Here is a 17523-nt window from a genome sequence, read left to right as displayed (position 1 = left end):
TTCTCAAATTTGATATGTAGGTTTCCCTTGTTCCCTTGTTGTTGCAGCAGTGCCTAAAATGGACGGTCACCTGCTCGCCAATGGCGGTTAAAGTCTTGCTCGAGCGACCAAAAGTTGTCAAAAGTTAGATAGTCACTGGCCCAACAAAAATAGCTTGGGGGACTGTCGAAAAATTAATGAATAAAAGAAATTATAGTCCCTTCCACATTAACTGGGTGGCAGTACATTTTTCAGTTGTCATTACTTCGATTTGAATCGAACTGTCGGTGATTTAGAAAATGTGATAATTTTTTTTTTAGATTTTCTATATAAATACTGCCAGGGTTTCTTCTTTGAGGTGCGAGTTTTGTGTATTTCTTTTTGGAAAGACCTGAATGGAGTGGATCATGTCAGGTTTTACTAACTAGGGTTGAAGAATTAAAAATATAATGTTTTATTCTGTTTAACATATTACAAACATTGTCATGTTATATGTTATTTAAATGTGCTGAAGCATTGTGCTAAATGCTGTGGAAAGATTTCTTCCCAAAATTATTTGGGCCACCAATATGTCATTTGGGCCAGTGCTTCAATTTTTTTACGCAGCCAAATTGTTTGTTTTTTTTGGCCAGCCAATGCAGGTTCCCACTATCCTTTATTGTTCATGATTACTTTTGAAACTGATCAGTTAAACAAAATGGCCTACCGACAGCCATCTAGGATTTTTGACATTGAAGGTTTGTTAGTACTATTTCTCAGGAATAACTTGAGGGATCTTCTCAAATTTGATATGTAGGGTCCCATTGACCCCTCGTTGTGCATGTTATATTTTGAGACTGATCATACAAACAAAATGACTAAAGGAAGAACTAAACAGATCTTTCTCATATTGCAATTATTGATTCTATTTCTTTCACATTAAGTACTGTACTAGTAAATATGTGAAATGGCAAACTCACTTTGAAGGATGGCTTTCATACACATCAGTATTAAGTTTAGATCAAAAGTTACCTCAAGGTGCATTAACTGTTAACATGACTCGATTAAACAGATTAGAGGAAAGAAGAGAAAATATCAAACTGACAAAGAACTAATGAAGATAGTACAATGGTGGGCGCCAAGATCCCTCTGGGATCTCTTATTAAATAAGTGTTGTAAGATAATAAGACACTGTTTTCCATTATTAAGTAACAAGCTGGTTCTGTACCCAAAGTTTTAAGATGTATTTTGTTGTGTTTGTAAGTATAAGAAGGAAGATGCCAGTAGCTGAAGTGTCAGTGTCTCTATTTGAGGTCCTACAGGTTTGGGGAGCACCTCTCACGGAACCTGAAATATGGGGCATTGCCTACCAACGTGCTCTTACCTTACACAGCGCTCTGGCACAGAGTGAGCATACGTTATATTACACCTTACGGTGTACTCCACGTGGGTAGATACAAACCTTACGGTGTACTCCACGTGGGTAGATACAAACCTTACGGTGTACTCCACGTGGGTAGATACAAACCTTACGGTGTACTCCACGTGGGTAGATACAAACCTTACGGTGTACTCCACGTGGGTAGATACAAACCTTACGGTGTACTCCACGTGGGTAGATACAAACCTTACGGTGTACTCCACGTGGGTAGATACAAACCTTACGGTGTACTCCACGTGTTTAGGTACAAACCTTACGGTGTACAGTAATCCACGTAGGTGGATACAAACCTTACGGTGTACTTTACGTGTTTAGATACAAACCTTACGGTGTACTCCACGTGTTTAGATACAAACCTTACGGTGTACAGTAATCCACGTAGGTGGATACAAACCTTACGGTGTACAGTACTCCACGTAGGTAGATACAAACCTTACGGTGTACAGTACTCCACGTGGGTAGATACAAACCTTACGGTGTACTTTACGTGTTTAGATACAAACCTTACGGTGTACTCCACGTGTTTAGATACAAACCTTACGGTGTACAGTACTCCACGTAGGTAGATACAAACCTTACGGTGTACAGTACTCCACGTAGGTAGATACAAACCTTACGGTGTACTCCACGTGGGTAGATACAAACCGTACGGTGTACTCCACGTGGGTAGATACAAACCTTACGGTGTACTCCACGTAGGTAGATATAAACCTTACGAGGAGTTTTTATTGACATTGTTTTTATTGTAAACACATGTTTTCAGTTCATAAGGAATACGATGTTTTGCATTGGAACGGTCATTAAGAACAATTCTTAAATTTCCATTTATAATACGTATATATGTAGAAAACAGACACAGAAATGTAAGGGAAAGGAAACGGAAACTACTGAAAAGTCTATATTTTCTCGTCTAATGCTTTCCACACACTCAAAATGATAAACCTTTAGCACACCATGGTCATTTTAAACTTTTCACAATCAAATAACTTGGCAGAGTAAACTATGTAGATATTTATTGGAGACTGCTGCATCTTTGGCACAGATGGTGTTTGTTTGCCTCTCCAGACCACTAATCTTCCGTATTGACAATCTACCTCAGGCCGTGGCCTACATCCGGTTTTGGGGGAAGTGACGTTAATGCCATGACGATATCTTGTTGAAATTATAGGTGCAATGTTTAGGTTGGTCAGTTTAAGTTAAACAGTATCTAACTCTTGGTCAGTGAACAGTTCAATTCTATACAGTCAAGGTGTGTTTCTCACTAGCCCAATACTTCAATATTGATATATAAAAACGAAGTGATGTGGTCACTAAAGAAACAGACAAATTTACCCCTTTCGACGTGGAGATGAGTTGTGCTTTGGTGTATGCACAGTTATTGTTCCTCTGACCATCGCGTGAACTTTTAAAAAGCAAGCCTCTTGTGACCGCCCGTTACGCGAGATGTACAGTAGCACGACGCTAGTCTCTCCTACCCCAAGCACGCCTTTCGGAATTAGCGGGAATGTGACGTCACAGACAGGATTTAATGCTTCCCCTAATCATAACTCAACCATCTCTTCGCCTGGACTAAACTTGTCTTCTCCTGGATTAAACTCGTCTTCTAGTATTTTTGATGATGTAGAAAGTTTGTGTTGTAATCCTACCACAAGCAGTCTGTTTCCCAATTTCTGTGAAAAATTGATGCTGGTGGTCTTCTCCGATTGGGATATGTACCTTGCAAGCTTTGAGTTGGATGAAAGTCCAAAGATCGTCCTGGCAGTGCTGTATGGTGTCATCGTGTTTACGTCACTGGTGGGTAACTCGCTCGTGCTGCTCACCTTCGCCTTCAACCGTCACATGCGGTCCACCACAAACGTATTCATCATGTCTCTGGCGGTCAGCGACCTCCTCTACACTCTCACAGCCGCACCCTTTGACATTACCGTGACCTTCACAACATTCTGGCAGTCTGGCTCCTTCTCGTGTAAGATGGTCCCGTTTATGAACAGTTTGTCAGTGTCCTGCAGTTCAATGACTCTCTGTTGCATTGCTTTTGATAGATTCTACGCCATAGTCTACCCTTTCAAAGGGAAAATCTTCCAGAGCCCAATGAAAGCGTTCGCACTTTTACTATTTGTGTGGGTTCTGTCTGTTGCCACCAGCTTGCCCAATGCCCAACAGTACGAGTTGGTACCATACCGGTCGCGCTGTGACACGAAGTATCTGTGTATGCAGCCACTGGTGAATGGAGTGGCTGGTGAAGTCCTCCAGACGTGGCTATCTTTTACACTGTTGTTCCTGCTCCCCCTCCTCGTCATGTCTGTGTTGTATGGTATCATCATCCACCGCCTGTGGATAAAGCGCCCCATCGGTTCGTCTGTCCAGCCGTCCGAGAGCAATCAGTTGAGGATTAAGAAGAAAGCCATCAAGATGCTACTCGTAGTTGTGTTCCTGTATGTGATTTGCTGGCTACCTCTTCAATGCTTCAGCATCATTATCCAAAAGTCGGACGTGCGCCCAACACAGTCGATACGACAGTTACGCAAGTTTTTACAGTGTTTGGCGGTGAGTAGCTGTTGTTATAATCCAGTCATATATACACTGATGAATGAAAAATTCCGTAGGAACTTTCTTAACGTCATCATGTGTAGAACGAAGGTGTTTCCCCAGATTACCAACTCTAAGGTCGAAAATCTGAGGCGACAGCACAACAAACGAAGGATCTTGCCTCGCCACCCTAACACACTGTTGGCGGAACCACCAAGCAGGGACACCCTGGAAACCCGACTGTAACAGTGACAGTACTAGATACACCTTTGCGACAATTGGTACATCGATATGATTAAAATGTTAAGTAGAAACCCCGGTATGTTAAATCGCAGCTGAAAAATTGTACAATCGGAAACCTGGGCATATTGTATAAACGCGAAAACTGCATGAAACATTTGGTTTATTTGACGGGCTGAAAAAGTACAAAGGTGGACAACTGGGCGCAGCTGGATTAAAACAGAAATACAATACCTTAATGTAAACGAAGAACTCCAACGTTGTATTGTAAACATTAATAAAAGTAGAAATGCAAACTCGCCAATGACATTGTTATCATTGAAAAAGGTAACACTTGGCTATAACATTGTAAATATCGAATGAAAGGCAAAATATGGAAGTCCTGGCGTTACACCATGAATATTTAATATTGTAAAGACGGAAACCAGGGATGATAGTTAAATCATTGAATAAGGTAATCAAATGTCAAAACAGGGTACGGGGATTCAAGGCATCGCAATATAAACAGGGAATCCGGACGTGTCACCGTAAACTGTGGGTGATGGCCCGATTGGAAAACCGGATGTGACATCAGAAACATGGAAACCTGGGCATGGCAGTGATGCTTGGAAACCTGGATGTGTAGGCGTTAACATGGAATATCGGGTATGTCAGTATACACGTGTGTACTCCATGTGAGAAACCATGACATTATATTGTAATAAACGTGGAATCTTGGTCCAAGGCATCTTACTATAAATATTGAAACTCGGGTGAGAGAACCCAAAGTTTACCAGAATAAACAAGTGTTAACGTGAATAAACGTGGTATCTCTACTGAAATACCCCATGTTTAAATGTGTAAAATTTAGAACATCTGTTGAAGGAATTAGAGACCGTAAGTCTAAACGTGGAACGTGAGTTTATAAAATTGGAAGCTGCCGAAATAGTTTTTTTTGCATTAAATGAGAAAATACTGAAAAAATTGCAAGACTTCTATGCGTACGTATATATATATATCTTACTCTATTGTCTCATCTAAATGATTCTAATAATTTCAGAAATTTCATTGATTGTGTTTATCACACTTCTCAGTTCTGTCTCAGCTGACAAGTCTCATCTACACCGAGTGAATATTCGTGAATATGATGACGAAGTGTCCATTGACCAGTAGAATTGAAGACTTTTCACGGCCATTTTGAATATTATATTTCCTTCATCTTAACATTGAACATGCAAACAATACGACGTCTACTGACCTTTAAACTTCAACAAAAACTGTAAAAAGAGTAAAACACAATCATTAACGCGCCATACTGAAAACAAAACCGTGATATATAGAAACCAGTTCGCTTTCCTACCAGATCATTGTTATGTTGACCATTATCAGTTGTACTTTTATATAATACCATTCAATCCAACCAGACAAAGATAACAAAATAATGCTAATGACATAAGTAAAGCTTTTGTTAGAGCTTGGGATTTATGATTGTTTTTGAATTTGAAAGATATAGTATACAGTAATTGCTAAAATATATTTTGATAGATTGAAAAGTATGATATTGAAATGAAAGAGCGAGTATGATACTCTGGATACTGGACGTTAGAAGCTGGGGTACTCGGGGCTATGCTTTGCATAGCAACGATTTATATAATGACATAGGCTACATCATTAATTATGTTATTAGTTGACGATACATTTATGTCATAATCTATTATACCACATCAACTATCGATTTACAAGTCGTACAAAGAACATGGTTTAACTGTTATCATTGGACATACCTTACAAAAGCAGGTACCTGGCCTAAAAGAAAACAAAAAGTACCAACACTAGCATATAGAAGATCATGTGGCGATATGATAGAGATTTACAAAATATTGTCAGGGAAAATTGACCATGAAGTATCCGACATATTTAATACCAGGGAAATTTCATCTACACGTGGATACAACGTTAAATTTTTCGAAAATTACCGTTTACACTGAGAACTGTTGGTTTATGGAACAATCTTCAGTCAAATGTTGTGAATTCAAACACAGTTAAACAATTTGAATATAAATTAGATGAATACTGGCAAAACCAAGCGCAGAAACACACATTTAAAGAAAAAATCGAAATTTAAACGTCGCAACATTTGAAATATGTTTGTATTTTTTTTATTTTATTTTTTTATTTCAGAGCTGACTGTCAAATAATTGTAAAATCTATGCTCAATTTTGATTCGACTTGTTCCACATTCAAAGTTAAAAATAGACCCGGAATACGACGTTGAATATGGACCTCAGAATATTTTGATATTAATATTTTGAAGTGGCTCCTACATTTATTCAAAATTGAAAATCTAATCCAGAACATTATGATACCTTCCATGCTCAATTTTCAAAACAGCTCCAGTTCTATTTTCCATGGCATAAGTACTACGGACAACGTTCAACGTTCCATTAAAAGTATCTTGGTTCCATAGCCAACGTCGATATCAACTCCAAAACATGACGTTAAACATTTTTGTGTGTGTGCGAATATCAAATTTATTCCCCCAACAAATACATTGTATATTAGAAGACTATCAGGGCTGGGGAGCACCGGGGTCAGCTTCTTTACAATTTAGTGTCCTCGTGCAAGTTGAACTTCATCATTCATAATCATAGTAATAATGATTCACAATCTAATAGATTATTCCGCATTTTAGCAACATCTTTACAAGTTCAAAGAAAGTAGAAAAACATTTATACATTAATACATTTTGATAAGGACAGTGTAACTAACGGAATCGTTTCACGATGAAACGTTTAAATATTACAAAGGGATAATATAAGCGAATTAGCCGGTCAATTGATTTCAATATTTAAAAAAAAAGATTGATTGCGAAGAATAAAAAAAATCAATTAAAATTTCATAGGAATTGTAAGTGGCTGATGTGACTTTTCGGATATATATTCTTTTATAACCATCATTGTGAGATGCAAAAAACAAATAATTATTATGGGCATGCCAAATGTAAAAATATCTGGACTATCAACAGTGAAGTTTTCTGAGTTTTATTCGAGTTATCTTTCTTCACATGTAAATAATGTCGAAGTTGAGATTCGCTCATTGCATTACTTGTTTAAACGTATTTTATTGCCTTTAAAGCAACATGATTGGGCACAAGTTGTACAACTTTTTTAAAAGCTTTTCCCTAAAATAAAACATCTGTATATACTTACAAAATTCAAGATGGCACATATCTTATGAGAGAGAGAGAAAGAGAGAGAGAGAGAGAGAGAGAGAGAGAGAGAGAATGTAATTTTTTGTAATGTGGACAATATTTTCCGACACTGACGGCAGAAGTTGCCACTATACACTTACCTAAACATTCTGCTTGTACTATTGTCCATCACTCCCGTGCCTTGTACTATTGTCCATCACTCCCGTGCCTTGTACTATTGTCCATCACTCCCGTGCCTTGTACTATTGTCCATCACTCCCGTGCCTTGGTTTGCTTCCTCCTTGTCATTCCGTTCGTCCTTAAATATCCGTGTCTCTTGTGCCGTCAACATAGGAAAAGATCGGTACAAAACATTTAAACTTATATACAACCTGATTTTTAACTAAAACAGAGAGAGATAGAAAGAAGGGAAGGGAGCGGGGTGGGTTGAAATGTTAGAATCATGAATATATTGCTGAGAATGCATGAAGATTATCCTGCTCAGATAAATGTGTATCTCCAAAAAGGAGTAGATTAACGATGAGAGGAATACTTGCATTAAGTTCACGGAGGAGGATTATTCTTTGTATTGCAGTTAAAAAGGAAATGATAGGTATCTTCATTAGGATAGCCACAGCGACAGTACCTGAACAAATTGATCATTTATTTCTTAATTCAAGATTGTAATCTGCAACGCACAAGCGTATTGCATATACATTACTTCATTGCTTATATAAAGCACACCCCGGTATCGTACAATGTTATTCCCCCTTGTTAAGATGGTGTCCTTGTTAAGAATTGTTTTTTTTCTGTAATGACCTTGCTGTCAGCCGTCTTGTTATTTTTTTGTGCCCTGGATGAAGACTATGAAGTGCATTTTGCAGGCCGTGTATTCGTTCAGTGAAGACTCTCGACCGTAATGACCCATTATTATTGACGGTTTTTTTCTGTTGCGTACCAAGTCGTCAGTGATTAGTATACAATTATTGACCTTGTTGATATTTAATTGCGTTTAAAGTATCTCCTCAGTGAAGATAAGCATGTCCTCTATAACCCATATTAACGTGTTTCATGGACGTATATCTTCAGTAAGCTTACTACGTGGGAGTGTGTTCTCTATAATGCACGGTACCCTTACTAAAATCTCTCTCCTGTACTGAGAAACTAAAAGTTTGCTCAGGTGCTAAATCTAATTCATGCAATAAGAGTTTACGTCTCAGCAAACGGAAACTGACTAAAGACGAGGACAGACTGAGGAGGTGCTATATAGAACAATGTGCATGGTTGATAACACCCTTGTGTGATAAAACGAATATGGTTTTGCAGCGGTAGGTCCAGAAGGATTAAGTGGGCTCCAACGCTTAACGTAGATAAAGTAACATAGAATATTACATGTAGAGATGTCTTTATTGATACGTGTTTTTTTTTTGAATAGTTGGAAAATGTTTAGTCATGCAACTGTTTAAATATAGTGACAAGCATTCCACCTCTTACAATAGACCGATTTCCCTAGAAATTGTTGAGTAATCTTCAACACAATTATTTAAAATAAGTACTGTGAAGGTGTTTAACTTTGCATGTGTAAAATTGTAAATTAATAAAAAAAAAAAATCTCTTTGTTATATAAACATCAGTTTGGTTTTGTTCCTTTAAATTCTACTGTACATGAACTCATTATATTCTATCAACCAGGGCGGGGCAGGAGCGGCGAGCTTGTTAGTGCGATCTATAGCTCTGTCATGGAAAGCTGATGAGCGTCATACGAAGACTAAAGTGTTTACTGAATCGAAATAATCTTCTTGAAACCTATGCAAATCTATTTTACCAGTTTTAGAATATGTTTGCTAAATATGGAATTGGGTTGTGCAAGAAATGATTCAGGAAAGGTTAGAGAAGTCCGAAAAACGCTGTCGGTATAACAAAAGGACGTCTCTCGTATGCACATATCGATTATTTATACTTTGAAGCAAGTTTAGACGATCTGTCCTTTCGAAATGAAGAATAAAACACCAGTAGCTGTATATAAGATAAACTGCGAATATTGGAAAATTGGAAAAAAAGAAAACGGGTATGCCCTAAGCAATATTAATTATAGAAATTGTGGCTTTCGACATTCTGTTACACGTTCCCTTTTTATTGTTAGATCATTCAGCACGATTGTTACAATCCAGAACGCAGTTTTGTAGAACACAGGTTTAATATCTTGCGTATTGATTCGGGACACCAAAGAGGGATGGATATTATATTTCCGGTAAGCCTCTAAGTGTTTGGAAGCATAAAACGTTCACCCCTCGGTTAAGATTCTATTAATGACAACCGGTAGGATGCTATTGTTAATTGTCACACCAAAGGCTTGCCTCAAGTCCTCGGTACCCTAACCGAAAGAGACGATTCTTTTTCTCCCTTCCTATCGATGTTCTGGTCTCTTCGTTGGGTCTTTCTGAACATCAGTTTTGATCTTCCCCTTTTTTTCAGTTAGATTTCAATCTAATATCCTTTGCAGCATTTCAGGATTTCAGCTAAACTGCTTATATCATCAGCACACATCAGATAGTGTGACCCCATGACTCCCCAGCCATGGCGTCGAATATCAAAATATTTATATATAAATATGTAAGCACATGTCAGTGCAGATATTACATGTGCAATATATATATTGTTTGAATATGTTAAAATATTTGGCTTGCGAAATTAAACATGTGAAGAAAAAACACTTTGAATTAAGATAGAACTACAGTTGTCATTAAAACGTTTATTTTAGAAATTGATGACGTAAATTGAGAGGAGATAAAATTCCTCTATTAAATAAAACATCGTCACAACTAAAGGAATAGGATAGGGGACCGTTATCTTTAACAAAACGTTTTACCGTACTATACAGAGATTTTATCACATCTAACATTCTGCAATCAATTATTTTGTAATTTGTGCAATAAAGTTCTGCCAGCTTACAAAATAAACCACTTTCTTTTTTTATAACCAATAAACAACAATAAGTTCTTTTGTTCTTTTTAAGGCAGCAATCAATTACTGATAGTAGTTCAAAGACAGCGGCTAACATTAAAACGACATTACTAAGACCAAACAATATTTTATTCATAATTGACTTAACGTTTTCGTTTACAACTGATAACGGCGATTCCCATCTAGTTGTTGGAATCATTGACGTAACCACTGTGTGAAGACAGGTGTACGTACAATACATTACCTTTTGAACCATGATTCTGGAAAGTGGCGGATTTGAATTTGTATTAGATAAAACTAATAAACATGTCACAATCAATCCTTGCATTTTATTAAAAGTTGACTTAAGAAATGTGCCCGCTGGTCTTGTTCTCATTAAACACACTTGTAGGATTTACTAACATCTCCCTTTAAATAATACCTGTAAATCTCCGAGAACATGTAACTTTTAATTTTTCATTTACCCCTGTAAGCTAGTGTATAGAATAGTTATACAATCGTTACCCCTGTAAGCTAGTGTATAGAATAGTTATACAATCGTTATCAGTGTAAGCTAGTGTATAGTATAGCTATACAATCGTTATCAGTGTAAGCTAGTGTATAGTATAATTATGCAATCGTTATCAGTGTAAGCTAGTGTATAGTATAGTTATACAATCGTTATCAGTGAAATTGTTTCTGTGTTACTTTTGTTTTTTTAGAATGTGTGTAAAACTGTATGGGCTGTATTTCTTCATGTAATCAAGCATGTTGCCATGGCACTCTTTACATTTTATTTTCTGTTTTTTTTTGTTTTTGTTTTTTTTCAAATTTTGCTACACCTTTTCTATCTAAATAAGTTTTTAAATAATTTTCGACCACACATTTGAATGAATTATTAACGCTTATTGCTACCTTTAATCTAGATAGGTAACTTGACATTTTCTGTAATCCAAGATTAACACTAATACTTAATAACGACGTTTTTTTAAATGTCTTCGCAATGGCAACTATTCAACAAGGAGGAAATAAAAAATGTATCGAATTGTTTAAACTTGTATTCATACTTGTAAAATAACTCTTCCAAGCAAAACAATACACCTATTTCATATCGCTGTAAGTACTTACAATTAACACATATTTAAGTATCTTTCCCGACAACTGTTAATTGCATCGATACTAGATGTTTGGTTTATTTGTGTTTTACGTCCTATTAACAGTTATGGTCATTTAAGGACGTGCCAGGTGTTGATGCTGGAGGTGAAAGCCGGAGTTCCCGGAGAAAAACCACCGACCAAGGTCTAGTACATGGCGACTGCCCCACGTAGGTTTCGAACCCGCGACCCAGTGGTGGAGGGCTAGTGGTAGCAGAATGTCAGACGCCTTTACCACTTGGCCACCGCGGCCTCGCAAAATAACACCTTGTCCTCAACACTCTGTCTTTCATTCTTTCACTTTTATCTGACATCAATTCAATTGTTTTCTCTTCAACCAATTCCATCAATTTCTCCAATGTTTCACATTTTCAATTATATAACAGGTTGTCCACCAATCCTTCTATAACATACTGTCATATTTGCCTCTTCCTCAATAACTGTCATTTTTGCTTTCAGTAATGTTGGTACAACAATTCACACAAATCTTAATGAAGAGTATAGTTCCACCATCTTTGCCAATACCTCTTTAGATATATAGATACTGTAACAGTACAGTGACAAATCCTGGCTTTGTCGTTCTCTCCCACGTGATACCAATATCTTGTATAAGTAGGTTTGGGAGAAAATGATAGATTTCGGATCTACTCCGACGTGTTCTATTTTCCTTTTTACTTAGCACAATGTTTAGAACACACGGCTGCGTATAGGGTTCCATACATACATGAAATAACCGAATTTTGTTCATGAATAGAGCTTAATGGACATATATCTAAAAATACCGCTGTCAGTAATCCGTATATTTCTGTATATGCATAGAGATAATTGGGACAGACTGTTCGACTGCCATGGTGCCACTGGTATTAAAGTACACATAAGTCAGGCAGCCCCGAACTGAGGAGACCCTTTCTGAAATTAGACAATACAGCCAAGACTGAAAATCGTCCTTATTGGCAGAGCGCCAAACTTTTGAATATTGGGTTTGATACACGGACTCAACAAAAGTCTCAAATAAAACGATACAAGTTGTCACATAAATGAGAATAACTTTCAGGTTTAATCGAACAAAGATTTATTTCCCGACATTAACAGTGTATGGCCTGTTTGTCGTACAGCAACTTTCGATATCCTTGCAGGCTCTGGACCTCTGGAACGCCATACATTGTTACTGTCCCTGGACCTCGATACATTCTTACTGTCTTTGGAACGCCATACATTGTTACTGTCTCTGGACCTCCATACATTCTGACTGTCTTTGCAACGCCATACATTGTTACTGTCCCTGGACCTCCATAAATTCTGACTGTCTGTGCAACGCCATACATTGTTACTGTCCCTGGACCTCCATACATTCTTACTGTCTTTGGAACACCATACATTGTTACTGTCCCTGGACCTCCATACATTCTGACTGTCTTTGGAACGCCATACATTGTTACTGTCCCTGGACCTCCATACATTCTTACTGTCTTTGCAACGCCATACATTGTTACTGTCCCTGGACCTCCATACATTCTTACTGTCTTTGGAACGCCATACATTGTTACTGTCCCTGGACCTCCATACATTCTTACTATCTTTGGAACGCCATACATTGTTACTGCCTCAGGACCTCCATACATTCTGACTACTTTGGAACGCCATACATTGTTACTGTCCCTCGACCTCCAAACATTCTTACTGTCTTTGGAACGCCATACATTCTTACTGTCGCTGGACCTCCAATCATTCTTACTGTCTTTGGAACGCAATACATTGTTACTGTCCCTGGACCTCCATACATTCTTACTGTCTTTGCAACGCAATACATATTTACTGTCCCTGGTCCTCCAATCATTCTTACTGTCTTTGGAACGCAATACATTGTTACTGTCCCTAGACCTCCATACATTCTTACCGTCTTTGGAACGCAATACATTGTTACTGTCCCTCGACCTCCATACATTCTTACTGTCTTTGGAACGCCATACATTGTTACTGTCCCTGGACCTCCATACACTCTGACTGTCTTTGCAACGCCATAAATATTTACTGTCCCTGGACCTCCATACATTCTTACTGTTTTTGGAACGCCATACATTGTAACTGTCCCTTGGGCTCCATACACTCTTACTGTCTTTGGAACGCCATACATATTTACTGTCCCTGGACATCCATACATTCTAACCGTCTCTGGAACGCCATACATTTTCACTGTCTTTAGACCTCGATACATTCTTACTATAATTGGAACGCCATACATTTTCACTGCCCTAGGACCTGCATATATTCTTACTGTCTTTGCAACGCCATACATTGTTACTGTCCCTGGACCGACATACATTCTGACTGTCTTTGCAACGCCATAAATATTTACTGTCCCTGGACATCCATACAATCTAACCGTCTCTGGAACGCCATACATTTTCACTGTCTTTAGACCTCGATACGTTCTTACTATAATTGGAACGCCATTCATTTTCCCTGCCCTAGGACCTGCATATATTCTTACTGTCTTTGCAACACCATACATTGTTACTGTCCTGCAACGCCATACATTGTTACTTTCCCTGGTCCTCCATACGCTCTGACTGTCCTTGGAACGCCATACATTCTTACTGGCGCTGGACCTCCAATCATTCTTACTGTCTTTGGAGCGCCATACATTCTTACTGTCCCTGGACCTCTATACATTCTTACCGTCTTTGGAACGCAATACATTGTTACTGTCCCTGGAGCTCCAATCACTCTTACTGTCTTTGGAACGCAACACATTGTTACTGTCCCTGGACCTCCATGCATTCTTACTGTCTTTGCAACGCCATACATTGTTATTGTCCCTGGACCTCCATACAGTCTGACTGTCTTTGGAACGCCATCCATTGTTACTTTCCCTGGACATCCATACACTCTGACTGTCTTTGCAACGCCATACATTGTTATTGTCCCTGGACCTCCATACATTGTTACTATCTTTGGAACGCCATACATATTTACTGTCCCTGGAGCTCCAATCACTCTTACTGTCTTTGGAACGCCATCCATTGTTACTTTCCCTGGACATCCATACACTCTGACTGTCTTTGGAACGCCATACATTATTACTGTCCCTGGACCTCCATTCATTCTTACTGTCTTTGCAACACCAGACATTGTTACTGTCCCTGGAGCTCCAATCACTCTTACTGTCTTTGGAACGCCATACATTCTTACTGTCCCTGGACCTCTATACATTCTTACCGTCTTTTGAACGCCGTACATTGTAACTGTCCCTTGGACTCCATACACTCTTACTGTCTTTGGAACGCCATACATTCTTACTGTCTTTGGAACGCCATACATTGTTACTTTCCCTGGACCTCCATACACTCTGACTGTCCTTGGAACGCCATACATTCTTACTGTCCCTGGACCTCTATACATTCTTACTGTCTTTTGAACGCCATACATTGTAACTGTCCCTTGGGCTCCATACACTCTTACTGTCTTTGGAACGCCATACATATTTACTGTCCCTGGACATCCATACATTCTAACCGTCTCTGGAACGCCATACATTTTCACTGTCTTTAGACCTCGATACATTCTTACTATAATTGGAACGCCATACATTTTCACTGCCCTAGGACCTCCATATATTCTTACTGTCTTTGGAACGCCATACATATTTACTGCCCTAGGACCTCCATACAATTCTTACTGTCTTTGGAACGCCATACATATTTACTGTCCCTGGACCTCGATACATTCTTACCGTCTTTGGAATGCCATACACATTTACCTCCCCTGGACCTTCTTACTTCCTTATTGCCGTTTGACTTGCTGACATCTTCGCTGCTGTTGTATCACCAGACAAAATTACTGTTTTTGGGTCCCGGCCAATTTTTAGTGTTCTTTTGCAGCAGGTTTACGATTCCTCAGCCTTGGAACAGCCTTATCGTCCTTTGGTTCAGACATCCTTACTGTCATCAAACCACTCAAGACAACTGCACTGCCTTGGAGCTTAAGTATTCTCCTAATCCTCCAGATATTCTTTCTATCTTTGGACATCCAGATATCCTTGTTGTCTATGTGAACACTGGACACTCTGAATGTCTTTGGGCTGACACAGTCATCGACTTCGTCTCAACTAATACCACTTTTCCAGGTTCATATAAACACATTATTTACCTCAACTAAATACCATTATCTATAAAGTTTGCACGGCTAAATGTCATATGCCGTTGCTATATAAATTATCATATTCAGCCTTTTTACGCTGTACTTGTACAACAGGTCTTTGTTATCAGGCAGCTGAGCACAGGTGACTCTTCACTGTATCACCGCTTTAATTGCTATATATTTGACTTTATATGGACACAAGACTAAGCATGATCACCTATACACATGTTTGTGTACAATGGCGTGGAACGAGAGCGTTTCTTCGTTATAGTGTTTGAATGTTCATCTGAAGACCACCTCATATCTTCCACTTTCCTGATTTATTCACATATGTGGTGACTTTCCTGTCCTTGTCAATATTTGTTGTTTGGAATGACCTAAAGGGTGTGGTGTTTTATTATTATCTGTCCCCACCCTTAAGTGGGCAGTAGAGCTGATCATCTTTACACATCAGGTGGTCGGCAGAACCAGGATTTGATAGAAGTGCTGATCGTCAACTCCCCTTAAGGTATCACCAGGGCTGATCATCTTTAGTATCCCCTTTAGGGCCTAGCAGAACTTACAATATATATCCCATTAGTTGTCAACCGGACTAACCGTTTCTACTTTAATACGCATATAGAGTGTAGTGTATGTCAAAAGGGAAACAAATTCATTTTTTTAAAAGGCATGCTTGTGCTTGCAGCAGTAACACATGTCTAGTGTCAATTTGCCTATTTAAAAGCTTGGGATGGACTACAGTTTCTGTCTTTTGCCTGTTGGATGCTAGTGTATTGTCCTGAAAATAAATGATTTATCCAGAGGACGTTGATAAGGGCGATACTGTGAAATAAAGAAAGGTTATCGATTGAATGCAGCGTCGTTTCCGGTGGTGGAAGGCGCCATGTGTTTAGTCAGTCGACCTGTCTTAGGGGTCACTTCAGTAGCTCAGGAACAGATAAATAGCAAACTACATCAGTCGTGTTATACAGGGCGAAAACGAACCGCATTGTTTATACAGATAATGCATCGTTATTTATGACAAACATGACGTATAAAGAATGATTTCCCTTGTGGCGTCTCATTAAGAAGATTTTGTAATTATTGTTAATGGGGTTTTCCTACTTCGAGACAGATATGACCTTCATTACAGCCAGTCAGCCAATATTCGTCCAAATCCGGGCAAGCCAGGAGCAATTACCGACCGCAAGTTTTTAAAACAAAATGTTTTCTGGATGGAACTCCGAAGTGTGGGATCCTGTGTATAGACCACGCTGAATCGTTATACTTAATTAGCTGAATGCAATGTTTCATCTCATGAAAATAATCACTGATCGCGAAGAAAAAAGTTAACATTTTTCTTAAGGTGATTTATCGTTTAACATACCAGAATGAGTTTCAAAAAGAATACTTCCAAATAGACTAATTTTAACGTTTTCATCTGTTCATACATTGAAGGTCTACAGGTATCCTCTATCTGAAGCAGTATACCATTAAGTAAAACCGAATAACTGCACAAAGCGACGTTTTGAGATAGGTTTAATAATGACTAAACACAAAACAGAACATCAAATGTCACCATTATGTTTTTGGTAGAGTCAACGTCCAACATCCGATCTTCAGGTATGAACTTTTTTAAACGCCACTTCTCCTACATCAAAAGTTGCAAGGTCTTGATATTCGGTCTGTCATTTGCCTGACTACTGTGCTATAAAAGTTTAAAGGACGTGGCATTTATATTCATTCAGGATCACACGGGTAAAATGTATAAAATAACTTTTTTTGAAATTGTATATGTCTTGACCTTTAGTGTGTATGTAGCTCGCAACTTAAAACCTTCGATAATATGTTGATTGTAGGTCAAAGTTACACTTCAGAGTGTCTGCAGCCATGGTAATCGATTATAAAGACAAGGTGAATAGGGTAAAAAACTGTTCGTTTAAGTGGTCAACTTCCTAGGGTTTTCTTAT

General features: G+C 38.4%; 1 protein-coding gene across 1 annotated transcript; it reads left to right on the top strand.

Moving 5' to 3' along the window:
• Nucleotides 1-2747: 2747 nt before the first annotated feature.
• Nucleotides 2748-4453, top strand: LOC110453007 (gastrin/cholecystokinin type B receptor-like). Its single transcript, XM_021501802.1, has one exon. It carries the CDS (start codon nt 2843-2845, stop codon nt 4172-4174), a length of 1332 nt encoding a protein of 443 aa, XP_021357477.1. The 5' UTR covers nt 2748-2842; the 3' UTR covers nt 4175-4453.
• Nucleotides 4454-17523: the final 13070 nt, after the last annotated feature.

The sequence above is a fragment of the Mizuhopecten yessoensis genome, unplaced genomic scaffold (assembly GCF_002113885.1).
Source record: "Mizuhopecten yessoensis strain PY_sf001 unplaced genomic scaffold, ASM211388v2 scaffold815, whole genome shotgun sequence".
Classification (NCBI taxonomy): domain Eukaryota; kingdom Metazoa; phylum Mollusca; class Bivalvia; order Pectinida; family Pectinidae; genus Mizuhopecten; species Mizuhopecten yessoensis.
This window is presented reverse-complemented; position numbering and strand designations above follow the sequence as displayed.